The following is a 27,907-nucleotide window of genomic DNA, read 5'->3' as shown; positions in this document are numbered from 1 at the left end:
GACTCAGCACTGCCAAGGGGCTCAGAGACAGGCTTGGTGCCTAATCCATCTCCACAGCCTGCCCCAAAACGTAATTCCTCTTAAAACCTTCCCTTTCCCCTCAAAAATAAAAATAAAAAGTTCTTTTTTGTGGACTCCGATGTGTCTTTTTAAAACCTCCCTTTTAAAGGGTTTCATTTTCATGTTATCACTTCAAAAATGCAGTAATTCTGAAGGTACACCCTCAGAACCAGTAATAGAACCTTGTATAAACATCTTTCCCTCCTATCCTCTCTCCCAGGCATTAGAAACATCTTAGAAGTCCGTGGATAATATTGGATATAAAACTGCACACCTCTGCTGGGCATGTGGGGTGGTGAAGGGGCAGGAGCTTTCCTTACGTAGTGATGAACTCTCCAGGCTGAGGGAGGGTCCCAGTTGTGGGGGAGGGTGGTTCCTGGACTGTGATCTCCATGGGGAGTGAGGGGAGATAGCTGGCTGGTTCCTCACTGTGGGGGTGGCACAGGGGTGACTGTGCCTGGGCTCGGGGCTGTGGGGTCTGGAGGCAGCGGGGTGCCTGGGTCTGTGGAGAAAAGGAAGGTAAGTGAGCTGGAGCCTGCAGAGGGATGGCTGCAGTCCCAGGCTACACACACACACACACACACACACACACACACACACACACACACACACACACACACACACAGACCCAGGCATGGCATGCAGGGGTGGGTGGATGAATGAGGTACCCACTATGTATAATTTCTTCTTCCTAACACTCTTCTCTACCTGACACTGGGAACTCCTTATTCCCTAGACCATCCTCCTCTCCCTAAGGACTCTAAGTGGAGCATCTGCATGTGGTGAAACAAGCAAGGACAGCCATTGCCATGCAGACGGTGGCCAGGCTCCAGGTTTACAGCTGAGGTCGTCCTCTGAGCCACTGGGCTCCTCCACGACCCACCAGTGAAAGGCCCCGTCATCCCAGAGGTGGCAGCTGCCAAGCTGGGAAACGGAGGACGGCCAAGAGGCCTGCCTTCCTCCTGTGCTCTAGCCCTTTCCTTCCTGGCCTCCCTCCCACAGTGTAGAGCCCTCCCTCTCCCTCACCCTTCCCCTCCCGGCCCCTTCTCACCTGGCAGTGGGCTGGCACTGGGCAGGAGGCTGCCCTGAACAGCAGCCACAATGGCAGGGCTCTGGGCTGCGGCCGATCCGAGCCCCGGCCCGAGAGGCAAGGAAGATGGCATGGTGGTGGTCGCCGGCAGGTTAGGATGTAGAGGGTTCGCCATGGACACAGGCAGGTTAGGTGGGGGGATAGTGCCCGGGGCAAACGGGAGATGGTGGTGACCATGCAGGTTAGGAGGGGGAAGGTTAATACTAATGGAGTCGGCTAGACTACCGAATGGGATGACGGATGGAGCAGCAGGAGGAGGAAGCGGCATGCCGAAAGGCAAACCCAAAGGAGCATTACCCGCCACGCCTGGGTGCCCGCTGCCTGGCACTGCCCCTGGCATCATTGAGGGAGGAGTTTGTTGGTTGGGGAACGGTGAGGGGCCTAGAAATAAAGAGAACACAGAGTGAGGGAGTGGAATCTTGCACAGCACCCGCCGCACAGCCACCTGCTGGTGCCACCCCCTTCTACTGAGACTAGAATAAGCAGGAGATTCTTGGAATAAAACTCCACCAGGTATCTGTGTTTGGAACACATCCCTGCTAGTTGGGGGACATAGTACAGTGGAGCCCACCTGTAGGACCTGCAAGAAACTTTTACATCCGAGTCATCAGGTGGGTATCCCTTCAGAGGAACTAGAACATCTGCCCCATCTCTATAGCAGACAAATATTCTGGAACCCACACTCACCATGGGGTCCAGGGGGGGGTACCCCTGGTGGGACTGCCCCAGGCTGAGGGGCTCCAGCTTGTTGTGGCTGCTGTGGCCCTGCAGTTGTCCCTGCCTGCCCGATCTGTTCAGAAGGGCCCAAGCTTCCTGGAGGGGCCCCACTGCCAGGAGGAGCGGAGGCCACAGTGGCTGGAGCTACAGCTAGACCATGGACTGTCGGTGGTCCGGCGGCCCCGGTGGGAGGGATAGGCTGGGAGCCTGGGGGCAGGGTTGGTGGCTGCTGCTGCTGCTGCTGGTGCATCTGCTGGAAGTGTTGCTGCCGGGCCCTCATCTCTGCATACTTCAGCTGTTCCATGTGGAAGGCTTGTCGGTCGGCCAGGAGCTGCTGCCTCTGATATTCCAGCTGCCAGTACCAATGGGAACTGTTACCGGGTACCAGAAGACTGTTGGCAAATTCCCTGACCCACTTCTTCTTTTGAAAGACCCTAATCTCATGCTAGTGTTTCCCCAAGACTCAACCATGTGCTTTCTCTGTCCTCACAGGGACTGAGACCATTGACATTGCTCCTCACTGCACTAGAGGTAATCCGCTGTGGTTCCGGTTCACTTCATTTCAAAACTCTGAACTTGTTATTATTCTGATTTGAAAATGCCTCTAGCTCCTGTCAATTCAAGTTCTTTCCTTCCTTCAAAATCAGCTACAAATTTAATTATTTCTTAGGGAGACACTTCGCTGGCCTCTGAATTTTGACTTTATTCTGATCCTCCCAGAATTAATTTTATTTTTATACGTTTATTGGTTTTTCAAAACTGGGTTTCTCTATGTGGACCTGGTTGTCCTGGAACTCATTCTGCAGACCAGGCTGGCCTTGAACTCACAGAGAGCTGCACTTGCCTCTGCCTCCTGAGTACTGGGATTAAATCTCTTATTTTAAAAAGTTATTTTTGGGGGTTGGGGATTTAGCTCAGTGGTAGAGCGCTTGCCTAGGAAGCGCAAGGCCCTGGGTTTGGTCCCCAGCTCCAAAAAAAAGAACCAAAAAAAAAGTTATTTTTGGGGTGCTGGAGAGATGGCTCAGTGGTTAAGAGCACTGACTGCTCTTCCAGAGGTGCTGAGTTCAATTCCCAGCAACCACATGGTGGCTCACAACCATCTGTAATGAGATCTGATGCCCTCTTCTGGTGTGTCTGAAGATAGCGACAGTGTCCTCATACAAAAAACAAATCTTTAAGAAAAAGTTATTTTAATGATGGACATGTCTGTCTGTCTGTCTGTAAGGGTCTGTGCATGTGAGTGCGGGTGCCCATGAGAAACCCCTAGGGCTGACGTGGGTTCTCTAGAAGAGCAGTCTGTTCTCAATCGCTAAGCTACTCCACTAGGACATCTCCGAATCTGAATTTTCCGGTAGTTTAAGGATTGTTAAGTGCTTCTGAAATCTCCATGTCGTATATTTGATGTTTCTAAGAGCAGGGTCCCCATGTTGTATTTCTTTTTCAGCCCTCTCAAAGAAACTGAATCAATATTGTCTGTCTGTTCTGTCTATTTCCCAAATTTACCTGCCGAGTCTCTTACTATCTCTCAAATCCACTCAGTCACTCAGGTTTGTGAGAACCTAGTGAGAGGCAAGCACCGGTGGAGGACCTAGAGGTGCAGCGGCCAGAAAGCATGACTAGCAGCCCACCTATGGATCTCAACCTCTGGGCTGCCTGCCTTTCTCTCGGCTGTGCCACCCGTGTCTGACTCAGCACTTCTGAGCTCATCTTCTGGCAGGTTCACGCTTTTTTTTTTTCCGGAGCTGGGGACCGAACCCAGGGCCTTGAGCTTGCTAGGCACGTGCTCTACCACTGAGCTAAATCCCCAACCCCTTCTGGCAGGTTCTAGGCTCCTGTTGACACCTGACTGCGTGTCACTCACCGCTTCTCGCTCCCGGTCCATTATCGTCTCCAGTTCCTCAAAATGTCGGAGTTTGATCTCTAGTTTCTTCATCTGGGTCTCCACCAACAGAGCCACCAAAGATTTGATCTTCCTCTCCTCGACAGCAGCCAAGTGCTATGTAAGAAGTAGCGGTCGTCTCAGTCAGTCGGGCGGGCATTAGCCAGAGCGCCCAGCTGCAGAAACTCCGGGAAGGTGGGGGAGGAAGGGGCAGGGCAGATGCTGCAGATGCTGGCAGGTTCAAAAAGGAAGTAGCTGCAATCACAACTAAGAATAGTATAACTGTAATTTATACATGTACTATATATTATAATACACAGTAATAAATATTATACATTATATAGTATAGATTATAATATATAAGTATATAATATATTCACGATCTAGATATTTCTGTATTTCTTTTTTTTTTTTTTTTTTTCCGAGCTGGGGACCGAACCCAGGACCTTGCTTCCCTAGGCAAGCGCTTCCTAGGCAAGCAGCTCTACCACTGAGCTAAATCCCCAACCCCTAGATATTTCTGTATTATGAAACAACACATACACACACATATATGTATGTATGTATATATACATTGTATCTTTGTCATGAAAAAAGAGATAAAACAAGTAAAAGAAATTAAAGGGTTGGAAATAGCTACTAAGAGAGTTAAGAAGTTTGGTGATAGCTCACTGGATAAAATAAGAAAGGAACGGGCTGGAGAGGTGGCTCAGTGGTTAAGGGCACTGACTGCCCTTCCAGAGGTCCTGAGTTCAATTCCAGCAACCACGGTGGCTCACAACCATCTGTAATGGGATCTGATGCCCTCTTCTGGTGTGTCTGAAGACAGCTACAATGCACTCATACATAATAAATAAATAAATCTTTAAAAAAAAATAAGAAAGGGACGAACAGGCCAGCACCACTTAAGGAGTGGGAAGAGAGCAGCTGGCACGGGATGAGGAGAGTGTGCGGCTGCTGAGGGCTGCCTCACCTTGGCCTTGACTGCAGCAGCAGCCAGGGCAGCGGCCGCAGCTGTGGACAGGTTGCCTTCACCAATGTCGCGCTCCACCTTGGCTTTCCTCTCCCCCTCTGGCTCTGCAACTTCCTTTAGCCCTTCCTCCTGCCCTTCCGCCGGCTCCTTGTCTTTCTCCGGATCGACTGTCAGGACAAAGGTGAAATTAGCTTTTCCCTTGTCTCTCCTGTACCCCTCGCCCTCGGGGGAGGCCGCTCACCTATTGGGTCCCCGTCACTCTTCTCTGACTCCTTCTCACTGTCCCCTTCTTTCCCTTTCTCTTCATCTTTCTTGGGAGCCTCACTTATTTCCTCCTTTGCTTCTTCCTCTACAGCGCCTCCTCCTTCCCGAGGTTCCTGCAGTTCCAGAAGGAAGGAGGACATCAGAGGATGCAGCTCTCACAGGAGGCCCAGACTGGAGGCTGACTGGCCCTCTTGTCCTATCTGTTTGTGTGTGCACATGCCAAAGCCAGAGCAGAACAAAATGTTGGGTATTTTATTGCCTTGAGACAGGTCAGCCTCCAACAACTGGGTCCCACAACGATGGGGTCGCAGCAATAAAATGGTGCCAAAGCTTCTGTGTGGGTCCTAGGGGTTCTGAGTCAATTTTCAGGCTGTAGAACAACACTTATCCAGTGCTTGTGACCCATCTCTTCAGCCCTTACACAGGGTGACCTAGCTCCAGGACAATCTGTCACTGGATCCAGCCCCACTGGGATCGCCTCTTCAGCCCCAGGTCATTCCCTCTATACCTTTGGCTCCTTCTTCTCATCCGCTCCCTGGCTCTCCGCCCGTGCCTCCTCAGTCCCGCTTTCCTCTGGGCCCATGGAGGAAGGAAAGAAAGGAGAGATGTCTGATAAGTTTCGTTTATGTAACAATTTCCCAGTAGCTGAAACCTCGGTGACAGAGACAGGAAAAGTCAAATTTCCCACAGTGATGCCATGAAGGAAAACAAAACCCCACGGGCTTTCTCTCCCACTTGTGCTGTGACTGATGTCGACGTGGGGCAGGAACAGGGTGGGGAGGGCACAGCGAGGCTGGCTGACTCTGCTCTTGGAGATGGGAAGAAATCTAACAGTGCGTGCTCACCAATGCGCTCAGGCTCGTCAGAGGCCGTCCCTGCGATGCCGCTACTCTCCAGACCAAAGGCTGGGTCTGCCTTGCCTGTGACTTTGGCTGCTTCTTCTACCTTGCGCACATGGGCTTCCACCAAGGCTGTGGGCACCTCTTCCTTCATTTTTGAGAACTCTTCTGTGAGACCAGAGGGGAAGAGGCTGGGATAAGGCAGGTAGGCTGTTCTGACTGACCTTTCTCATAAGCCCATCTCTTTCTCTGAGACCAAAATCAAGCTCAGAAGGTGCCTGAGCTAAGGCAGCCTCAGACGAAGCCAGCAGGGTAGAGCTGAGAGGTTTTAATCGGAGTATCTAGCTGTAAAAGCAAAGGAAGAAGGCCAACCCCCCATCCCCAAATTACCTAGGGCTGACTTTGCAGCAGCAGAGGCAACTCGGGGATCGACGACAGAGGCCAGGAAGGCAACAGTGCTCATAACAGGGTTGCCTGACTGACTGAAGGGGATGGGCTGGTAGGCCAGAGGGCCTAGAGAGGCCTCTGAGTCCTCCAGGTATGGGTCTTCAATGGGAAGGCGAAGGAAATGCAAGATGCACTCATCCTGCGTGCGGCTTCCCACATGCTCAGACACTTTGTTCCAGTCGTCCTTGTACATTTCCAGAGCCTGGTGGTAGTGGTGGAGACAGAACTCCGCTTACTTAGCCACTTTTCTAGAAGGTCAACTCCCTCCATCCGACTAAGGGCAGTTATTTTCAAAGCTCTTTATGTTCTGGTATTTCTGTACTCTGCTGGATCCAGGGGGTGGGGGTGGGGGGTCTCCAAGTAGCACAAAGAAAGGATATGGAATTACAGACAGGCCTAAATCCCTGACCTGGAGCTATTCCTGGGGCAGCTATGACAGGCACCAAGAAGGGGAGACTGAGGCAAGCTCATGTTCCACTCAGTGCCAGACTATGAGTGCTCCCAACTAAGTGCTCCCCACTGCCACGGCAGCTGGGTCCCGGCCCCTGCGTCCTTACCGCACGATTCCCCTTGCTTTCCCCAATTACCTCCAAGAGCAGCAGTGTCTCCTGCTCTGTCCATTCCCGAGTGGCACTAGCTGCAGCTTTGCTCTGTGGGGAAGCAGGGTAAGTCAGCACAGAGGAGTCTAAGCTGTGTGAGAGAAAGCTATCAGCCCCAGCTTGGCTGCACCCTGTACCTTGGAGGGGATGTTCTTCTTGGTGTACATGTCTGTGCGCAGCCCAAAGTTCTGCATGTCTGCTGGCTTCTCCTTGCCCTTATCAGGGAAGTTCAGCATCTGCTGGGAAGCAGAGCCCTGCTATTTGTGGAAGGAAAAAAAGGAGGTGAATGCAAGTGGTCACAGGGAGCCAGAGTCAGGAGAGAGAGAGAGAGAGAGAGAGAGAGAGAGAGAGAGAGAGAGAGAGAGAGAGAGAGAGAGAACAGACAGACAGAGCCCTGGGCGGGACTTCCTCCCTTACTGCTGCAGCTCCTCTGCTCTCTTGCCTCTTCTTCCCGGGCAGGGGCCCCCCAGTGAAGGGGCAAATAAACAGCCCAGCGGGGTCTGCGCCCCACCTACCAGCTCTGGCTTGCCCTTAGCCGCCTCTGGCACCAGGTCATCCAGCTCTTTGCCCTTCCGCCCAGCCTTGGTATCAGCATCAACCTGGCGGCCCTGGGGGACAGAGCTTGGCGTCATGGAAGCTGGGTAGGAAATGGTCAGGCCAAGGCCTTGGAGGCCTGAAGGCCAAATGCTGGATGGCCCACGAGCTCTGGGAACACTCATGCCACTGCTCCATGCTGCTCCATGATTAATTAGACATGGAGTTGGCATGAGAGACATTTGTGGCCACATGTGTCTTTACAGACTCTCCTAGGAGCTGGACAATAGATCCTAGTTCTGGATTAGTCGGTATCTTTGTGTAAGCCACACAATCTTCTTATCATCTTAAAGAATGTATGAGATGGAAATGGAGAAAATGAAGGTGATAATAAGTATGAGGAAAAGTGGACACACAGGAAACGTGACAGAGTATAAAAATCCCATACAAGTTATCGTAAGCCATTTCTCTTTCGGCCCCTCTCTTACACTAGCCTGCCTGTTCCCTGAGGACAAGGAGCAACTTCTCTCCTTCAGCAACTGCTTACAGCAGGGCCGAGAGAGCACCGAGCACGTGTGCTGACGCCTGTGGCCCTCTCCACCTCATAGTAAAGACGTCCTACAACTCTGCTAAATCACTGCCCTAAAAACATAAAAATGAAAAACAAACAGGAAAAGAAAAGTCCGAAGGAGCCCATTCCACCCCACCCAGCCTTGTCCCCAGCACCCCTCGCCCTACCTGTGGGGGCTTCGGCTGAAGAGGAACAAGCCCTGATGGTGTGTCCGCCAAGACATGGAAGTGAGAGGTGGGTGGAGGCCCCATTGGGGTTGGTCGACTCTCAGCGTCTACTTGGTAGTTAATAAGACCCCACTGTTCCAGGAAGGCGTGGACCCTGTAAGAGAAAGGGAGGCTAGGTCAAATGGGGAAACCGAAAAGGAGGAAGCCACCCCCATGGTCAACTCATCACCTGAGTAGCAGTGGTCCCCAAGTACACACTGCGGCCTGGGCTCTCCCCAGGTCTTCCCAGATAGCTAGTAAAGCCCCTCCAGCTGTCCTTCAGTGGAGGCCTAGCCTCCGGCCCGCTTTACAGCACGTTCCCACTCTCCACCTGTTCTCACTGGCTTTCCCTAACGGTGCTGCTCTTGCTGATTCCCTACCTTCTTTGAAAGTACCTGGAGCTCTGCCAAGACATAAGGCAGCCATCCTCTCAACTCTTTCTCCTCAGCAGCGAGACCCACCTCATAATAGCGCAGACATCACCCGCCAAGTTCCGCCGACAGGCAGTGGATGTGAGATACTCCTGGGGGTTCAGCCGGTAAGTGTCAATCATGAAGTTCCGATATGCCAGGTAGCTTAGAAGAGTAAGAAAGACAAGAGGAAGGAAATTAATGTTGGAGGCCCAAGGAGAGGAACAACAGTGCAAGTGCTGATGACCCGACATGTGCTAACTGTATAGCATCACATGCTTCTTGCTGGGCGCCAAGGGTGGCCGTGGTTAAGAGCACTTGCTGTTCCTGCAGAGGACCCACGATTCAGTTCTCAGCACCCCCATGGTGGCCCATAACCACCCATGACTTCAGCTATGGGGAATCAGATGCTCTCCGAATTCCAGGGGCAGGCACCAGGCACACGTGCTACACACACAAAAGTGCGAGCCAAACACTGAAGACACAAAATAAAAATTTTCTTTTCTTTTTTTCTTTCTCTTCTTCTTTTTCTTTCTCTTTTTTCCTTTTTTCGGAGCTGGGGACCGACCAAACCCAGGGCCTTGGGCTTGCTAGGCAAGCGCTCTACCACTGAGCTAAATCCCCAACCCCACAAAATAAAATTGTACTCAGGACTCTCACCCTCTGAAGTGCTGAGACTGCAGGTCTCATCCTGCTCAGTACCCAGTTCTTTTGCGGGGCACGGCGGGGGGAGCCCTTGTTTCCCAGCTCAGAAATCCAAGTCCTTACCCATGTAACAATCTGCCTGGTGCCAGAGAAGAGACTGAGAGGCTGCTGTTTTAATATGCGTTGGGTGTTTTGCCTGCACATATGTCGTATGTCTGCGTACTGCAAGCATGCCTGGTACCCAAGGATGCAAGATGGGGTTGTTGCATCCTTGGAGTTGGAGACAGCTGCGAGCCACCACTAAGTGCTGAGAGTGAAGCCTGGGTCCTCTGCAAAAGCAGCTGGTGTCCTGACCACTGAGTCATCTCTCCACACTTAGGGCTGCTTTTGTTTTGGTTCTTAAAATTGTGATTTATGATTTTTTTAACTTATCATTTTGAGATAGGTTCTTGTGTAGCACAGGCTGGACTTCGACTTGGTCTACAGCACAATTCCACATCCCAGAGGTTGGAGTTATATATACCACCATCCTGGATTTTTTTGTTTTGTTTTGTTTGTTTGTTTTCTTTTTTTCTTTTTTTTTTTCTTTTTTTTCGGAGCTGGGGACCGAACCCAGGGCCTTGCGCTTGCTAGGCAAGCGCTCTACCACTGAGCTAAATCCCCAACCCCCACCATCCTGGCTTTTAACTATTGTTGTAAAAGTTATTTATTTGAGTCGAGGTCTTACACAGCCCAAGTGGGCTGTAAATCTGCTGGACAGTGAAGGATAGTCCTGACCCTCCTGCTCTGCCCTCAAGTGCTAAGATCACAAACATGTAACACCTTTTTTAAAGTTAGTTTTTATATGTTTATATGTTTTATTAATTTATTTACATTTATTTATTCTGTGCATGTAGGCATTCACAATCTACAGCACATGCAGAGGTAAAATGATAACTTTCAGGAATTGGTTCTCCTTCCAGCATGTGGGATCTAAGACCAAACTCAGGAGGTCAGACTTAGAGTCCTTACTGCTGAGTTATCCTATGAACACTCTCCTCTCCCCTTCCTACCTCCCTCCCTCCCTCCCTCCTCCCTCTCTCTCTCATACCATGACACGCATGTGGACTTGCCCACTCAGGACTGGCAGCCTCTTTCTTGCCTTTTTTGATTTTTTTTAAAAAATTAATCAATTGTGTGTGTGTGTGTGTGTGTGTGTGTGTGTGGTGTGTGCTCACTCCAAGGCAAGTGTGTGGAGGTCAGAAGACTATGGAAGTCTCTTCTCTCCTTCCATCATATGGGTTCCAGGGATCAAATGCAGTTCATCAGCCTCGGTGGCAAGCTCCCTTACTCACTGAGCTATCTCACAGACCCATTATTTCCTTAAAAAAAAAAAACCGAAAGGGGGGCTGGAGAGATGGCTCAATGGTTAAGAGCACTGGCTGCTCTTCTAGGGGTCCTGAGTTCAATTCCCAGCAACCACATGGTGGCTCACAACCACTTGGGTTTTTTTTTTTTTTGTTTTTTTTTTTTTTTTTTTTTTTTTTTTTTTTTTTTTTTTTTTTTTTTTTTTGGGGTGTGGAGTTTTTTTTATAAAATTTTTTTCATTTTTTTGTTTTTGGTTTTTTTTTTTTTTTTTGGTTCTTTTTTTTCCGGAGCTGGGGACCGAACCCAGGGCCTTCCAGCGCTTCCTAGGCAAGCGGTCTACCCCTGAGCTAAATTCCCAACCCCGCTCACCACCACTTGTAATGGGATCTGAGGCCCTCTTCTGGTGTCTGAAGACAGCTATAGTGTACTCACATATATAAAATAAATAAATATTTAAAAGAAAGAAAGAAAAGAGAAAAAATGTTTTATCTGGGGACCTAGAGACAAGGCTCAGTGGTAACGAGCACTTGTTCCTGCAGAGGAGCCTGGCTCAGGCTCCAGCACCTGCACGGCGGCTCCCCGCCTCGAACTCCAGTCAAGGGATAGGACATCCTCTTCTGACTTCCAAAGGCACCAGGTATACACACGTGCATGTAGGAACTCTAAAATATTTTTAAGTGTTAGTTATGTGTATGGGTGTGTGCACTTGCATGCAGATGCTCATTAAGGGAAACCTGGAGCTGAGGTATAAATAATCAAATGCTACTTAGGACAGGTGCTGGGAAATGAACTCAGGTCCTCCGCAAGAACAGCACACACTCTTAACTATGGAGTATCTGTCTACACACAGCCGCCCTGGCTGTCCTGGGACTCACTATACAGACAGGCTGGCTTTGAACTGTCTGCCTCTGCCTCCCCAGTGCTAGGATTAAAGGGATGCACCTCATGCCTACTTTTTTGTTTGTTTTCTTGAGACAGTATTTTACTTTGTAGTTCAGGCTAATCTGGAACTTGCTTTATAACCCAGACTGGCTTATGACTTGTGATCTTGACTCAGCCTCCCCAGTGCTGGGATTACAGATGTAATTTATAGTTTAAAGTTAGAAAGATCGAAATTCAAATGCCAGTCTTATCATGATGATGTCATACTGTTTGAAATTTAGAAGTCCGTCTGTGTCAAACAGGATGTCTTAGAGAAGTAGGTACCTGGCACTGTAGGAGCCTGAAAGACGCCAGCACCTGTGTGAGACCCACTCGTAAGGCCAGCTCCAACAGATCCCACACCCTCTCCTCGCCTCTGTGGGCATGGCACTCACATGTACACACCCACAAACATACAGTAATTTTAAAAATAAGATGAATCTTTTTTTTTTTTTTTTCGGGGCTGGGGACCGAACCCAGGGCCTTGCGCTTCCTAGGTAAGCGCTCTACCACTGAGCTAAATCCCCAGCCCCATAAGATGAATCTTAATATTTGAAAACTAATGAAATTATGTAGTCTAACATGTGAGAATTCGTCCACACTAAAGGACCCAGATTCTGGCTTTACTACTTAGTTGCTGTATGATCTAATTCAAGTGACTTAAGCCATCTGCTCCTCCTACCAGGATCCTATGCTGTAAACTAGAGATGACAATATTTATTAGCCTCAATTAGACTGATTGCCAGTGCACGGTGGAGACTCAGTGCTAGGGACGACAAGTTCTTTGGCAGTTACCATTCACTAGTCCTGACAGCATACCACAGAGTCATGTTGCCTGGCAATGCCTTTTCCTTCCTGTCATAAACCTGGCTCTCCTCAGAGGAAGAGACCCACAGCAGGCTATGGAGAAAGAAACAAGCTGAGAAGAGATGGTCCGCAGAGGGAGGCTGAACAGCAGGTAGAGAAATCATGCCAGCTCCCACCTCAACTACCTTGTCATGACGCGCCCTACCACAGATTTCTACACACAACCCAAGCCAAGAAAACTGACTGAAACAGCTTTAAAGCAACTCCTTCTTGTTTGATATAGGATCTTACTCTGTAGCCCAAGCTGGCCTTGAACTCGCAATCCACCCTCAGCTTTCCAGGGCTAGGACTACAAGCTGGCATTTGCCAAGTATCTTCAGAGAGTCAGAGAGGTGAATAAGAAGTCTGCTAAGGCTCACGGTGGGAGGATACCAGAAGAGCGGTGTGTCTGCCCGACACGTGGTGGAGAATGCAGACATCAGAGTCCATCAACACCGACCTGAGCCCTAGCCCTGTAGTTTATCATTCATTTCCAAGACCAGGCCTCGCGGTATAGCCCTGGCTCCCTGCCCTCCATGCTCACGAGACTGAGGCTCAGAGCTCTGCCTGCCTCTGCCTCCAGCAGCACAGAGGCACAAAGACAAGACACTGTGCACATTAATCAGGCAAGTGTTCTACTGCAGAGCCACTGTCTTCCAGCCTTAACCCTGGACATACGTGCTCCTCTCTCACAGTGGATGCTCCCATCTCATAATTCTCAGAGCTGGGCCTCTCAGTTTCTTCTTCTTTTTGAGAAAGTCTAGCTAGGAAGCCCAGGGTGGCCTTGAACTTGAGTTCTTATAGCAGCTTCCCAAGGACTATGGTCATGTGCCACCAGGCATGGTTTTATCTTGCTTTTGTTTGTTTGTTTTGCTTGTTTTGCTTTGGTTTGGGTTTTGGTGTTTCAAGACAGAATTTCTCTGTGCAGCCCTGAGTCTCCTGGAACTCGCTCTGTAGTCCAGGCTGCCCTTGAACTCAAGAGCTCTGCCTACCTCTGCCTCCTGAGTGCTGGGATTCAAGGTGTGAAACCCCCCCCCCCGACATATCTTGTTTGTCAACCTACTCATCACTGACATTTTAACTAAAGTTGTCTCATACACTAGGCTGTGTGAATTTCAGGTAACATAGCAAGTGGGGAGTGAAAGTCTCTGCATGTGTTAAAGGCTTGAAGCAATGGGAACAGTAGGGGGACTTGTTCTGTACAGAAGAGATGTAATGCTCTGCTGCACCATCCTCAGGCGTGCCTGTCTAATGGTCCACCATGTCCTCGTGATGATGTAATGCTCTACCATGTCCTCGTGATGATGTAATGCTCTACCATGTCCTCGTGATGATGTAATGCTCTACCATGTCCTCGTGATGATGTAATGCTCTGCTGCACCATCCTCAGGCGTGCCTGTCTAATGATCTACCATGTCCTTGTGAGCCTAACAGAGAGCCTAGCGGAAGGCAGGCTGCTGAGTCTGGAAGGTAAAGGCAGAAAGGACACCAAAAGAAAATCATAAACTGAAATCTTACATCTCTGGAGTCTTGGACTTGTTCTTGCCGTTGAAGAACTCAGGAAGAGCCCTCCGCTCAATGGCATGGACACTGCAGGATAAATCACAATGGTTCACAAGGCCCCAGGGGAGGAGTCGGAGCCTAAGGGAGGGAGACTCAAAGGTGGGGTAGTCAGCAGCTCTTGGCTGTAGGGGCAACAGGAGGAACAACCCGTTGATTAGCCAGGGGAGGGAGGAGGGGTGCGTAGGGTAATACCTGTTGTAGTCAAACCAGGCAGCATAGCTGGGGACGATGATGTGGTGTGTCTGCTCTGTCACGTTGTCCTCGTGCAGGTCTGCGTTCTTGGTCTGCTCCCCTTTGTTGCCGGTGCTGTTCTCGTCCTCATCCTAGAAGTATGGAGGCTGCTGGATACTCAGCATTCCCATCCCCTAGCAACCCTCAGCTTCTCCGGTAGCCAGGAGCAGGATGCCACCGAATCGGGGAGGGAGATGAGGATGGGCACCTAGGCCGGGGGGTGTGGGGGGTGGGCAGAAGGAGAGGTGGAGCCCTGTGAACACATCACAGAGAGACACAGAGACAGCCTGTCTAACCAGCTGCACCTTGCCCGTGGTCTCCATGCTTTCGTCGTCCTGTTCATCTGGAAAGGGAAGAAGCCGAGTGTAAGGCAGGAAGGAGCACAGGGACAGCAAAGGCAGGGGGCTGGGGGAAGGTGGGCTGAGTGCTCCATGCCTCGGGCACTGCCTGCTTAAGTCTCCCTCCCTGTCTCACCCAGGTCAGTCATGGTGCCGCCTTTGACTGGTGCTGACTCGGAGTCCTTTTTAGTGTTGACTGTCGGGAGAAAAAGCCACTGCATTAGACATGCTGGCCAAAATCAAGCTCTCACGTCTCAGCTGCTAATAGTTTTACATATCTTGCTTTCTCAAAAAAACTCTCAAACGTGTTTTCTATTTCACTGCCTTATGCGACCAATGGCTTCCTTTAGCCTTCTCATCTGTGTGCAGTCCCATGACTCCCCAGCCTCAGCATCCTAAGGGCCGTTCTCTTCTGGCTGCTCTGTCCCTATCTGTTTCCCTGTACAGTCCTCTAATGGAAGGATGAGCTCATACCAGGTAAGTAGTCAGATGCCAGCCGTTGGTCACGCACACACGTCTAAGTGTCTACCAGAGTCAGTCCCAGCACCACGCCTTCTTTTGGGGCTTGGGGGCCTCATGTGCTCCAGGCCTCCTAACTTACGAAGAGCGGCCTGGCTCTCTGCACCTGCTCCTGAGAGCTGCTGAGCTCACAGGTGAGGACCCCACCAAGCCAGGCTCCCAGCACTCTCTTCTGATCTTCCCTTCCTAAACTCTTTATTTTGGTTTTGCCTTTTTCAAACAGTCTCAAGCTAGAGAGAAGGTTGAGAGGTTAAAAGCACTGGCTGTTCTTCCAGAGGTCCTGAGTTCAATTCACAGCAACCACATGGTGGCTCACAACCATCTATAAGTGTAGTTTCATGGAATCCAATGCTCTCTTCTGGTAACAAATCTTACGGGCAGATAAACATCATTTTACATGAAATACATCCATAACTAAATTTTATTTACTTTTTTTTTGGAGCTGGTTACCGAACCCAGGGCCTTGTGCTTGCTAGGCAAGTGCTCTACCACTGAGCTGAATCCCCAACCCCTTATTTACTTCTTTACTTAATATCTTTTAAGAAGAAGAGACACAGACTGAAGCAGCTAGCCTGCCGAGGGCCAGCAGTCGGACTGCAGGTGTGAGGCAGGACACTTGGCTTTCCTTTTTATCGTGAGTTATGCTGGCTGGCCTCAGGAGTCATTCTGAAGCCCAGGCAGATTCTGTACTATTTACATCCTCCTGCCTCAGTCATGCAAGTCACTGAGATTATAGCCTATACTATGCCACCAGGCCTACTTAAATGACTAGACCTATTAATTAAGATATTATTAATTAAGATAATTGATATTATTATTGATAAGATTATTGATATTAATTAAGATAATATTGTTGTTTTGTGTTTTCTTGAGACAAAGTCTCACTATGTAGCAATCAATGGCTGTCTTGAAACTCACTATGTAAACCAGGCTGGCCTTAAATTCACAGAGATTCACCTGCCTCTGCTTTCTGGGTACTGGGATTAAAGGTGTTTACCACCATTTCCAGTCAGATCTTAATTAATTAATTGTTGAATACAAGGTCTCTGTATGGAACCTGGCTGTCCTGGAACTTGTGATGTAGACCAGACTAGCCTCTAATAGCTTACAGAGTTCTTCCTGCCTCTGCCTTCTAAGTGTTGGGATTTAAAATCATGTGTCACCATGTCTAGCCTAAATATTTAAAGAAGATTTAAAACTGAAAGGCTGGGGGACAGAATGCAGGACTCTACACCTGCTAGGTAGTGTGCACTGTAAGCTGCACCCCTAGCCTAATTTTCAATGCTGTAAAGCAGAGGAGAGTTTCCTCCCTTAATTTCATACACAAATGCTCAGGAGAAAACAGCTTCCCAACCCCACTCACATACATCTCTTGATATGTGAGGCTGGCGGACAGGGGACAGACTACAAACCAGTACTGTAGTGCAGTCCCCTCAAGAGCACTGCTCATACTGGACAGACTCACAGTCAGCAAACGGCGCCTGCCGTCCAGAGGAGACTCTGAGCCTAGAAGAGGGGACCAGACCCAGGTCCTCTGGAGCTAGAGGCTCTCTGGGGACAGCGAGCACTGATTGCTCGGCCACCTATCCAGCTTCCCAGCTCTGTTTACAATGTCGTCTGACATTTTTACAGTTTCTTTTTCTTTTCCTTTTTTTTTCTTTCTTTTTTGATTCAGGGTTTCTCTGTGCAGTCCTGGTTGTTCTGGGATTTGCTATGTAGACAGGGTGGCCCTGAACTCAGATCTGCCTGCCCCTGCCCACCAAGTGCTGGGTTAAAAGGCATGTGCTACCACCGTGGTAGATTTTTATCTTTTGATTTTTTGAGTTATTTCTCTGTGTGTGAGTGTTTGTCAGAATGTATGCTTGTACACCATCTGCATGCAGTGCCTGTAGAAGCCAAAAGAGGGTGCTGGGTGCAAGGGTCCTGGAATTAGGCGGTTGTGAACCACTGTGTGGAACTGGAAAGCAAACCTGAAAAAGCAGTCATTGCTCCTAACCACTGAGCCAGCAGTCTAGTCCCCACCCACTCCCTTTTTTAATCATAATGTTTGCATTTTTTTAAAGATTTATTTATTTATTTTATGTACATGAGTACACTGTAGCTGTCCTCAGACACACCAGAAGAGGGCATCAGATCCCATTACAGATGGTTGTGAGTCACCATGTGGTTGCTGGGAACTGAACTCAGGACCTCTGGAAGAGCAATCAGTGTTCTTTTTTTTTTTTTTTTTTTTTTTTCGGAGCTGGGGACCCAACCCAGGGCCTTAAGCTTGCTAGGCAAGTGCTCTACCAGCAATCAGTGCTCTTAACCATTGAGCCATCCCTCCAGCCCTTGCATATGTTTTAAAATGGTCCTAAAGTAAGGTTTTGGCAGTATAATTTACATAATTTGTCTTGAAATATATTTTATTGATGAGAAGTATAATCAAACACCTATCAGGGTGGAGATGTAGCTCAGTCAGTAAAGTATTTTTTGCAGAGGCCTGAAGTTCTGATCAATCCTCAGAACCCATGTAAGAAGCCAGGCACAGTGGCCCAGACTGGCCCAAACTGGTAATCCCAATGCTGGGGAAGCAGGGAAGAGGAGACCCCTCAGGGCTCCTGGCCAGCCAGACTAGCCTAACCTTCAAGTCCCAGGTCTCAGAACACAAGGCAGAGGGTTGGCACGATGGCACAGTGCATACAAGTACTCGCTGCCAATCCCTGGAACCCACATAGTGGAAGGAGAAACCAACTCCCACAAGTTGTCCATGACCTCCACATGTACACTGTGGTGAGTTCACACACACACACACACACACACACACACACACACACACACACACACACACACACACACCAATATACAACTAAATGTTAAAAACACAAGGTAGAGGCTGGCCAACACATACAAATATGTACAAAAACAGATTTGGAGGTTGGGGTACAGCATTTGCTAGTACACAGGAGTTCCTAGGTTCAATTCTCAGCACAGAAAGACAAAGTTGGTGGACAACTGCAGGTCCATAGGAGACATGGATATAAAGCAAGAGTCCTTTGGGGGGCTGGGCACAGCAGGGATGGGAGAGGGTGGGGACTGGCCTGGGGGCTCGCCTGGCTCATACCTGTTTTGGGGAGTGTCACCTCTTCCACATTTGGGACTGGAGAGGGCTCGTCCATGTCTTTTGTCAGGTCTTCTTGCTCCTCCTCTCTGTGGCCTCGCTTTGACTTGGTGTAAGGTGTGGAGGGTCTGGGAAGGGAAAGAGTTATCCTTGGAAATTAGAGGCATTTATAAGAAGGAAAAAGAGAGAACAGTACATGCAGAGTAAAGGGGGTAGTGCAGAAGGCTTTCTGTTGGGTGACTAAGCTTTCTTTCAGTTTACTGATAACCAGGACTAAAACCATCAAGCAGGTACATGAGGGTCCCCTCACCCTCCTCTCAGACAACCAGCCAGGGGCCAGTGACTTCAAAAAGCATTGTCGGGGTTGGGGATTTAGCTCAGTGGTAGAGCGCTTGCCTAGCAAGCACAAGGCCCTGGGTTCGGTCCTCAACTCTGGAAAAAACAAAAAAAACAAAAAACAAAAAGCATTGTCTTTCCTTGGAAGCATGTGTGGGCACAGGAGAGGTAGCATACCCTTTCTTAGCATTTTTCTTCTTAGCTTCTGGGGTTGGCGAAGGAGAGGGAGAGCGTTTCCTCTTCTTATAGTTCCCCCCCTTCTTGTCCCGCCTGTCTGAATCCGGGCTGTTTACCTGCACAACGGGGAGTGGGATGAACGACAGTTGGCCCTTTAGTTCCCAGTGAGGCATGTCTCAGGTGTAAGCTCAGAGCTTAGACCAGAAGGAGCTCACCTCGTCTGTCAGCGTCTTGGCTGAGATCTTCTTTCTGCGGGAGATTGGGCTTTTGTCGTCACTAACTTCATAGTCTTCCTCATTCATCCACTCATTGAATGTGTCAGTGTCCAGGATCCACTTTGCATGGACCTGAAGCCCAGGACAGACAGTCCACATCAGAGTTACTAGAAACTCTTACACAGAGTCCCTGCTCCCCCAACACAGAGGTCTGGTCCTGGGTGTTCTTCCAGCAGTGGAGGGTACCAGGAGAGCTCACCTTCCTCGGTTTCTCAGGAGTGGGAGCGTCCTCCACAGATGCTTCAATTTCACTGGCTGGGATCCACGTGTCGTAGCTGCCAGAAGAGATTCAGCAGGAGGTGGGGACGGAGGTGGGATGCGGGAACCAAGCGCAGCCTTGCACGCCTCTCAGTGCAGACCTGGGCCCCGGCCTTTCTCCTACCAGCAGCCTCCACCACTGACTCACATACCCAGCCCTGCCTTTCCATTTACAAAAAACGTCCAACTGTCATCTGTCCAATTAAATCAGGATCCTTTTTGCCACAAGGCAATGAAAGCATATCATAAAATATTTCAAGCTGGTAGATGTGGTGACTTATGTCTACAATCTCTACATTCAGGAGGTTGGGGAAATCGATGCGAGTTCAAGGCTAGCCTCAACTACAGAGAGAATTTAAGGCTGGCCTGGTCAGTGTAGTGGGAGCTTGTCTCATAATAAAAATGTAAAAGAGGGGTAGAGGCGGCTCAGTGGTAGAGTGCTTGGCGAGCTCAGACAGGCTTTTGAACCCATGAAACTATCCAGGCTTGGTGACGTCCGACTGTGACCCCAGCACTCTCAAGGCTGAAGCAGGGTCTTGTGTCCGACTGAAGCAGCCTCACAGACAGTGAGACCATCTTAAAACCAAACTAGCAAACCACTCAACCAACAAATCAAATACAGGAGGACAAAAAGGCTTTCCAAAAAGTATGAAAACAATGTAGCATAGACTATGGGAAGCTGAGGCAGGATCCCTTAAGTCTAAGGTCAGAGTGTGTCACTCGGTGAGACCTGGGCATCGGGGTAAGCTATAACCAACCATGCATTCAAAAGTAATTACAACTACATTACACTTGACACTTATTTCCCTCCCTGAAAGCCATGCTATGTCTCACAAAGAGCTTATAAGTCCTAGGTTCCTGTTTCTACCTTCTGGGGAGCTGGGGCTAGAGCTGAAGCTGGACCTGTAGGTGCGAACCTCCTTTTCTCACTTAAATTTGCCTATAAAGTAACTGTATTCTGTCATTTTTTTTTTTTTGTTCTTTTTTTCTTTTTTTCGGAGCTGGGGGTTTTTTTGTTTTTTTTTTTTTTTTTTTTTTTTTCGGAGCTGGGGACCGAACCCAGGGCCTTGTGCTCGCTAGGCAAGCGCTCTACCACTGAGCTAAATCCCCAACCCCAACTTTTGTTTTTGTTTTAAGATACAACTTCACATAGCTTAGGCTGGCCCTAAAACAAACACACACACACACACATACACACACACATACACACACACACACACACACACACCCCACATGAAAAAGAAGGCCAGGTGTGGGAGAGCAATCCTCTAATCTCAGCATTCAGGAGGAAGAACCTGGTGCATCTTTGTGAGTTTAAAGTCAGTTTGGTCTATAGACCAAGTCAGGCTAGCCACAGATCTACATGAGACCCTGTCGTATGTATGTATGTATGTATGTATGTATGTATGTATGTATGTATGTGTGTATACATGTATGCATGTATGCATGCATTGCATGCATAATAAAGAGGAACATGAAACTGAACTGGAGAATGACCAGTCCGTGGGCATAAGGACCTGTATTCTGCTCCCAGAACCTACATAAAGACGCTGGGCATGGGCTGAGGAGATGTCTCAGCAGTTACAAGCGACTGCTGCTCTGGCAGAGCCTGGGGTCAGTTCCCAGCACCTATGTCATGACTCACAATTACCTGTTACGCTTGTTCAAGAGGATCTGTAGGCACCCTCTTCTGACCTCTGCAGACACCAGGCCCTCATGTGGTACTACATATACATACGTGTGAGCACTCACACATAAACTAACAAAAAAAGCAACCAAGAAACAAACTAACAACAACGCTGGGCTCTGCTTGCAGCTCCAGGGCTTCAGGCGCCCCAATTCTCTATGGCCATCCAATCTAGCTTAATGGGTGAGTGCCAGGCTAATGAGAGATGCTGTCCTAAACAAAGTGTACAGCATTCCTAAGGGGGGTGAGTTTGAGGTTATCCTCTTGTCTCTGCGAGAGCATACACACACACACACACACACACACACACACAAAGCCAGTGGGGCAGCTCACACCTTTAATCCCAGCACCCAGGAGGCTCAGGTACAAGGATGGCTGCAAGTTTGATGCCGGCACAATCTACATAGCAAGTTCTTTACTAGCCTGGATTACATGACAAAATTCTATATACAAGAAAAACCAAACAAGTAAATAAACAACTGACTCGGATCTCCTTGCCTTGCCACACAGACCTGTGTCTGCTCCTGAGAACCTGGCCTCACCTGTCAGGATAGTAGCCCCAGTGGAGGAGAACTTGTTTATCCCTCTTCATGACTGGCCGTACCCATTCCTCTGAGGAGAGATAGAAGAGAGAGATACGCTGAAGGGAAAGCGACTAGACAGGGCTCTAACTCAGCACCCTCCTGATGCTCTGGAGACGTAGTAACAGGAACTCTGGGCTGCAAGCTTGTAGCCACAGGTGTTATACAGGGGTGAGTAGTCTTAGGGGGTAACCCTCCTCTAAGTGACAGCCAAAGCCATCCCAGCAGAGGCCACCAAGACCCAAGTCTCACCTTCCTCTAAGTTCCCTGGGGCAGGATACACAACATGGGAGGCATTGCTCTTGTCTTCAGAAATGGTTCCCTAGGAGCACAGGGAAAAGCAGTAAACTTACTTCCTTCTGAATTACTCTCCGGTTAAGAAAAATTACTAAACTGTAATAACCACAGATCGGCCTCTCAAATTGCACCTTTCCTGAAGTGGCATTAAGGTTAGTTTGTATTTTCCTGCAACACCACTTAAGTGGCAAAGAAACAGTATTAATGCTAGCGCGGGAGAACAGCTGACTGACCAGTGTCCTGTGGCTAACCCTCTGCACGGATACACTACATGCTGGAGATGTGTGTGTAGTGTACTGCCTATGTGTGGATGCTCCTTCCTTTCTTACTCTCTACGGTTGCCTACTTCAGACACCTCTGACAGAGAACCAGGAGCCTGACATTTCAGCTGGGGGGAGGGGGAGCTGGTTAACGAGCCCTTAGGATCTACTGTCCCTACCTCCCTGGCACAGATATGTATGAGCCATACACCCACGTTTTCCATGTGTTCTGGGGGTTCAGACTCTGGTCTTCATGCTTGCACAACAAGCACTTACTTTACTCCCTGATCCATCCCACCTATGGGAGATTCAAAGTGGGCTATGAGTGCCTTTCCACACTATCTGATCATTTAAAAGTAGCTCCACAGAGCAGAGATTTTACTGAGGTTCTTTTAACAGTATCATTCAATCCTCAAGGCAGACCCCCAACACACTACATAACCAAGGGTGACTTTTTTTTTTTCCCTCGGAGCTGAGGACCGAACCCAGGGCCTTGCACTTGCTAGGCAAACGCTCTCTACCACTGAGCTAAATCCCCAACCCCTCTGACTTGGAACTCTTTTTTTTTTTTTTTTTTTTTTTTTTTTTTCTTTCAGAGCTGGGGACCGAACCCAGGGCCTTGCGCTTGCTAGGCAAGCACTCTACCACTGAGCTAAATCCCCAACCCCCTGACTTGGAACTCTTGATCCTTCTGTTTCTACTTTCCAAGGTAGGGTAGACCACTACACCTGTTCCAAAGTTGGATTTGTTTGAAATCAGGTATCACTACTTTAGTGGGAGATGCTCTCTATCCCTCAGGCCAAAGCAGGGCGAAGGAGCAGGAATAAACCCATTAAGCCTGGGGAGAGCAAACAGGACAATGGATGCTCAAAGACCTAATCTTGCTCTAACCAGAAAGGCCACAGCACAGTAGAAACACTTAATACAAGCTGCTTCCTAACAGGAAACACCGTCAGTCTCTAAAACAGTGCTAACAGTGGTAGCAATGTGTAAAACAGTCACCTACTCCAGAAACCTCGGAGTTACTCCCCCTGCCTCCCACTCACCTGGTGTCTTTTAACAATGTCTTTTAATTTCCCTAGCAGTTTGGGCTCAATTTCTGGGCACAGGAAAATGTTAGGTCGAGACAGGCAATTATTCTGTGAAGAGGAGAGTAGAGGAGATGAGGAAGAGCTATTTCGTATTCTTACGGAGGGGAGGGAACCAGGAATGGGCTTGAGTATTACCTGTACCAAGGACTTCTCAATGGTCATAAACATTTCCACGTTGCGGTCCATACGTGATGGATTCTGGAAATCATACCGCCGCCTTGTAACGGGACAATAATCTAGTAAGTGATGGTTTATGTCTGGGGGAAAAGTTAAGGAAAGGCACAGGACCTTTGGTTTCTTCTGAGTTTATGTTTATGTGTAAATGTCTTCGCCTGCTTGTGTGTCTGTGCACCATGTGCATGCAGTGCCTGTGGAGGCCAGAAAAGGTCATGGGATTCTCTGGGAGCAGGGTCCCGGAAGGTTGAAAGCAGCCATGTGGCTGCTGGGAATGAGACTGAGTCCTTTGGAAGAGCAGCCAGTGTTCTTAACCACTGGGCCATCTGTCCAGCCCCAAAGGCAACTTCCCAACAGGGGAGATTAGGAGGCAATCTTTGTAACGAAATTCACACAAATCACAGGGAACCCAGGTGTTCTGGTCTCAAATACATGAGTTACTCTATGCTTAATCCAAAAGGACAAAGACTGAGGTGACAACCTAAGAATCCCCCTTCGGGAAGAATTCACCCCTGATTCACTCATGCTTGGAGATTATTTTGGCCATGACATCAGTTCTTCTGATCTATCCAAATAAGAGAGACATAGAATTTCTACACATGCTCTTTCACTTCAGAAGGGGCCCAGGAAATAATGGAAAATTCTCTCCTAACTAAACAGAAAGGGCAGAGAGAGAAGGCATCTCACCATCCCTGGTCACTCTTGAATTTGTAGGCAGCTGCAAGAATATGGCACAGGGATCCTCCTGCTTTGAAATCTAGGAAACATTTGATCTACAAAATTGAGACAGGGAAGAAGTATGTGAAAGTTACATTGTATACACAGACACACAGACACACATACACAGACACAGACACACACACACAGACACACACACACAAAGACTAAAGGCAAGTTTATGCAAATTTAAATCCCACTGCCTCCTTTCAAGGAATTACATTTACTTACCTATTTAGAGTTTCTCTGTGTATGTATATGTGTATATATGTATGAATGTATGTGTATGCATGCATGTATGTATATGTATGTGTTCTATGTATGTGTGTATGTATATGTATGTGCATGTGTTTGTTATATGTATATGTATATTATATGTGTATATATATTTATGTATATTACGTGTTCTATGCCTTGCATGTTATGTGTGTATGTATGTGTGTGCATGTATGCTATGTGTATGTATGTTATGTGTGCATGTATGCTGTGCATATGTATGTTATATGTGTATGCATGTATGAGTATATATGTATGTGTGTGTATATATGTATTTTATGTATATGTGGGTATATATGTATGCATGTGTTGGCATGTGTATGTATGTTATGTGTGTGTGTGTGTGTGTGTGTGTGTGTGTATGAACTAACGGACATCACAGGGTGTCAGTTCTCTCCTTCTACCATATAAGTAGTTCTAGGTACTTTATCCTTTGTGATACTGAACATAGAATTCAGGGTCTCTCACAGGTTAAACAAGTGCTCTAGGAATATACCTCCAGTACCCCTTTTCTTAAAGTTGAAGACAGGGTGTTGCTACGTTTCCTAGACTGGCTTGAATTTGTGATCTTCCTGAACCAGGTTTCTAAGTAGTGGGTATGCCATGTGTGTGTCATCATACCTGACCTCAAAACCTCATATTTTTTTTTAACTTTTTAAAATTTATTTTACAAGTGTGAGTGCTTTTCCTGCATGTGCATCTCATGAGGGGCCATGAAGGTCAGAAGGCATTGGATCACCTGGAACTGATTGTGGATGTTTGTGAGATGCCATGTGGGTGCTAAGAAGTGAACCCAGGGCCTCTGTAAGTGGTCTTAACCACTGGGCTATCTCTTCAGCCCCCAACTTCATACCCCTTTAAGCATGACCATGAGAGAGACACTGGAGGACTAAACCTGACATTCCCAGATTGTTGCAGACTTTTTCTAAAACAACAGGAATGATCAACTGGGGAGCTAAGTCAAGTTATAATGCTCTGATCATTGACGGAGACAGTAAAAAAAAAAAAAAAAAAAAAAAAAAAAAAAAATCTCCCAAATTTTGAAATTTGAGAAAAACAGTGGGTTCCGTCTTGTTTTTGTTTTGTTTTGTAGCATGGTACTACACACTGTCTTTGAATTGCTATATAGATCAGGCTGGCCTCCAACTTTTAATGCTCTGGTCTCAACGTCCCTAATTCTGGATTACAGGCATGTAGGGAAAAAATTAAAGAACAAACAAACCCTCTTCCCAGTTTGGAGGACCTGTCCCCTCCCTGGAACTCACCGGCAGTTTAGTAAGCGGTGCGTTGCTGACATGTTTGCCAAAAACCTCTTCCTGAAACTGGAGCAACTGCACCACCAGGCTAGACAGAGACTTGTTGGTTGGTGGTTCTGCTTGTATGTACTGGGGAAGGAGGGAAGGGAAGAGAAACAGATTCCAGATAAACTGTCTACTACCTCCTCGTCTTTCCCATGAGTTCTCAGGAGCACCTGGAACAGACAGAATTGTTCCTTTCCCCTCCACATGTCTATATAAAAAGGGCTTCGGGAGGGACTGGGTTCTATTGCCACTAGCCCAGGTTGCTGGGACTGGGGACTGGCAGCAAAGGAAGCTTTACCCTCTTCCTTGGTTGTACATTGGAGTGGCAGGGCGCCGCTCTGTCAGTACCTCATCTCCAACCAACTGTAAAAAAATTCGAAGGTTGATGGAGTTCAAGAGGAACAAAAATCCCTTTGAGGCTCTAAGTGAGGCAACAATGTATTTCTTGGGGGAACACGATAAAAGACTAGGCTTCTGTCCACAATGGTGTGCTAAGAGAGCAAGAGGGTGAGGCGGGACAAGCTCTCTTATCAAATAAGCCTGGGCATTTTGCTTCTACTGAAGCTCTAGCAAGGATCTCGGAGCACTCACCCAGCTTGATAATAAGTAGCAAGACAACAGCTATCTATCCTTACCCCGAAACACTTCCATACCGTGCCACCTGGAATCCTACCTTTCTGTTTTGTTCACTGAGCCAGCCAGGAAGTTACTTTCTCTTTACCTTTTGACCCTTATTTCCTCTACTCTAATCAGAGTCAGCACCTCTCCGTGGGAGGTGTAAAGAGATCAGAGAATGGAGAAGTAAGTGACAAAGAGTTTAAGCCCATGAAAGCCAAGGCAGGTCGCAGCTGTCAATGCCCTCGGGGCTTCACACTAAGACCCTAGGCTGATCTCCCTTTAAAAGGTCAAAGGCGGAAGACTGAGAACCAGAGCCTCATGCTGAGGGTACACACAAGTCACAGCCCCAACAGCTGTTTGTCAAGAGTCTGACACCCACAGAGACCCCCAAATGGTTTCAGGGCCAAACGCAAACCGGGATTAGTGGGGCTTTCTGAAGCTGTCCGCTGTATTCTGACAGGCTGGCTGCAAAGCCAGGGTAGTAAGAGTTGGGGGCTGTAAAACAAAGCTAGGAAAAAGAACCATTAGCTGGGGGTAGTGAGGAAACAGGCCATATCGAAGGTTCAAAAAAGAAAAAAAGCCCAGACGCCATGAAGACACAAGAATAAAAATTGGTTTAAATTTTAAAAAAAGGGGGTTGGGGATTTAGCTCAGTGGTAGAGCGCTTGCCTAGGAAGCGCAAAGCCCTGGGTTCGGTCCCCAGCTCCGAAAAAAAAAAAAATTTTTAAAAAAGGACAGGTAGGGCTTCTTGAACTCTTTTGTTCCCCATCTTTATTTCCAGTTACGGGGTGGGGGTGGGGACTAGCGATATGAAGCTTATCCTAGCCTCTGAACCTCAAATCCAAAGCGATGCCAGGCTGGCTCGCAGAGCGACTTCATTGTGAAAGGAGGGTTGGAGGGGCTGCTGCCCTGGACTCCCATGCCCTGTCCTCTGAGAGCTTTGCAGCCTTTTAGGAGGAGGCGAGGGTAACTCTGGGAGACAGGTGATTCCCCAGGTAGAGACGCTTTCAACGGCCTGCTCCGCGCCTGTCTACCCTCCTGCTCTGCCATCTGTCTCCGGACGTACACAAAGCACAGGGGAGGCCTGGGCCGCGCCGGTGTCTGGCTCGGCAGGGGGCTCCCGCGGGCCCTGCGGCTCGCACACCGGAGCGGAGGAGGCGCGCGGCGACACCGGTCAGCCAGGAGGGCGAGGGCTGGGGCCCGGGCCGCCGCCCGGAGCCGCGGGCTGCACCAGGGCAGGGAGCACGATGGGGGCGGGGTGGGGGGGGGCGCGGGCGGGCAGGCGGCGCGGGGAGGCCTCGGGGAGGGGCGCGGCGGCCTGCAGGGTGGGCCGGCCTGGGAGCGGCGGCCCGGGGCCCTTTGTCCCGGCCGGCCCCCCGCGGCGCTGCCGCGTACCTTCTTGTAGTTCTTGCCGAGCCAGAGCCGCACGTTGTCGAACTGGGTCACGGTGTCCGCGGCCTCGTAGTACTTCACGTTGGGGCCGCCGTCCTTCTTCCGCACCGCCATCTTCTCAGGCTCGGGCCCGCCGCCGCCCGCCCCGCTCAGCTCAGCTCCGCCTCCTCCTCCGCCGCCTCCGCCACCTCCGCCGCCACGACCGCCGCCTCCCGCCGCCTGGGCCCCGACCAGCGGGCGCCCCTGCCGGCGGCCCGGCGCGGCGGCGGGCGGACCTGAGCTCGCTCGGCGGGCACCCGGGCAGCAGCGGCGGGAGGCGGGCGGACCTGAGCGCGCTCGGCGGGCACCCGGGCAGCGGCGGCGGGAGG

General features: G+C 49.2%; 1 protein-coding gene across 8 annotated transcripts; it reads right to left on the bottom strand.

Annotated features, from left to right (window-relative positions):
• Window positions 1-123: 123 nt before the first annotated feature.
• Window positions 124-27,703, bottom strand: Smarcc2 (SWI/SNF related, matrix associated, actin dependent regulator of chromatin subfamily c member 2). Of its 8 annotated transcripts, none has more exons than XM_032909105.1 (29): window positions 27,543-27,703; window positions 25,494-25,613; window positions 23,923-24,008; window positions 23,197-23,278; window positions 23,017-23,109; window positions 21,666-21,735; window positions 21,375-21,444; window positions 19,087-19,162; window positions 18,828-18,959; window positions 18,613-18,728; window positions 18,103-18,227; window positions 14,617-14,676; window positions 14,448-14,485; window positions 14,104-14,234; window positions 13,867-13,938; window positions 8,641-8,754; window positions 8,141-8,294; window positions 7,384-7,476; window positions 7,006-7,125; window positions 6,857-6,919; window positions 6,213-6,471; window positions 5,829-5,990; window positions 5,492-5,556; window positions 4,961-5,096; window positions 4,720-4,886; window positions 3,729-3,863; window positions 1,838-2,219; window positions 1,112-1,531; window positions 124-562 (listed from the first exon to the last, which is right to left on the bottom strand). In XM_032909105.1, exons 1-29 carry the CDS (start codon window positions 27,651-27,653, stop codon window positions 486-488), a joined length of 3,729 nt encoding a protein of 1,242 aa, XP_032764996.1. In that variant the 5' UTR covers window positions 27,654-27,703; the 3' UTR covers window positions 124-485. The 8 variants fall into 8 exon arrangements, with proteins under 8 accessions (XP_032764996.1, XP_032764997.1, XP_032765000.1 ...); XM_032909106.1 differs by having other exon boundaries at window positions 7,006-7,122; XM_032909109.1 differs by having other exon boundaries at window positions 7,006-7,104.
• Between the last annotated feature and the right edge of the window lie 204 nt (window positions 27,704-27,907).

This window comes from Rattus rattus, chromosome 1 (assembly GCF_011064425.1).
Source record: "Rattus rattus isolate New Zealand chromosome 1, Rrattus_CSIRO_v1, whole genome shotgun sequence".
Lineage (NCBI taxonomy): Eukaryota > Metazoa > Chordata > Mammalia > Rodentia > Muridae > Rattus > Rattus rattus.
Note: the sequence above shows the minus strand (reverse complement) of the source record. Positions and strands in the feature narration are given on the sequence as shown.

Coding starts and splice junctions, on each gene's coding strand:
- Smarcc2 (XM_032909105.1), bottom strand. CDS start 27,653: ATGGCGGTGCGGAAGAAGGACGGCGGCCCCAACGTGAAGTACTACGAG. Junction 18,960..19,086: donor CTCCTGAGAAACCGAGGAAG/GTGAGCTCTCCT, acceptor CCTGGGCTTCAG/GTCCATGCAAAGTGGATCCT. Junction 5,991..6,212: donor TGCTGCAAAGTCAGCCCTAG/GTAATTTGGGGA, acceptor CTGGTCTCACAG/AAGAGTTCTCAAAAATGAAG.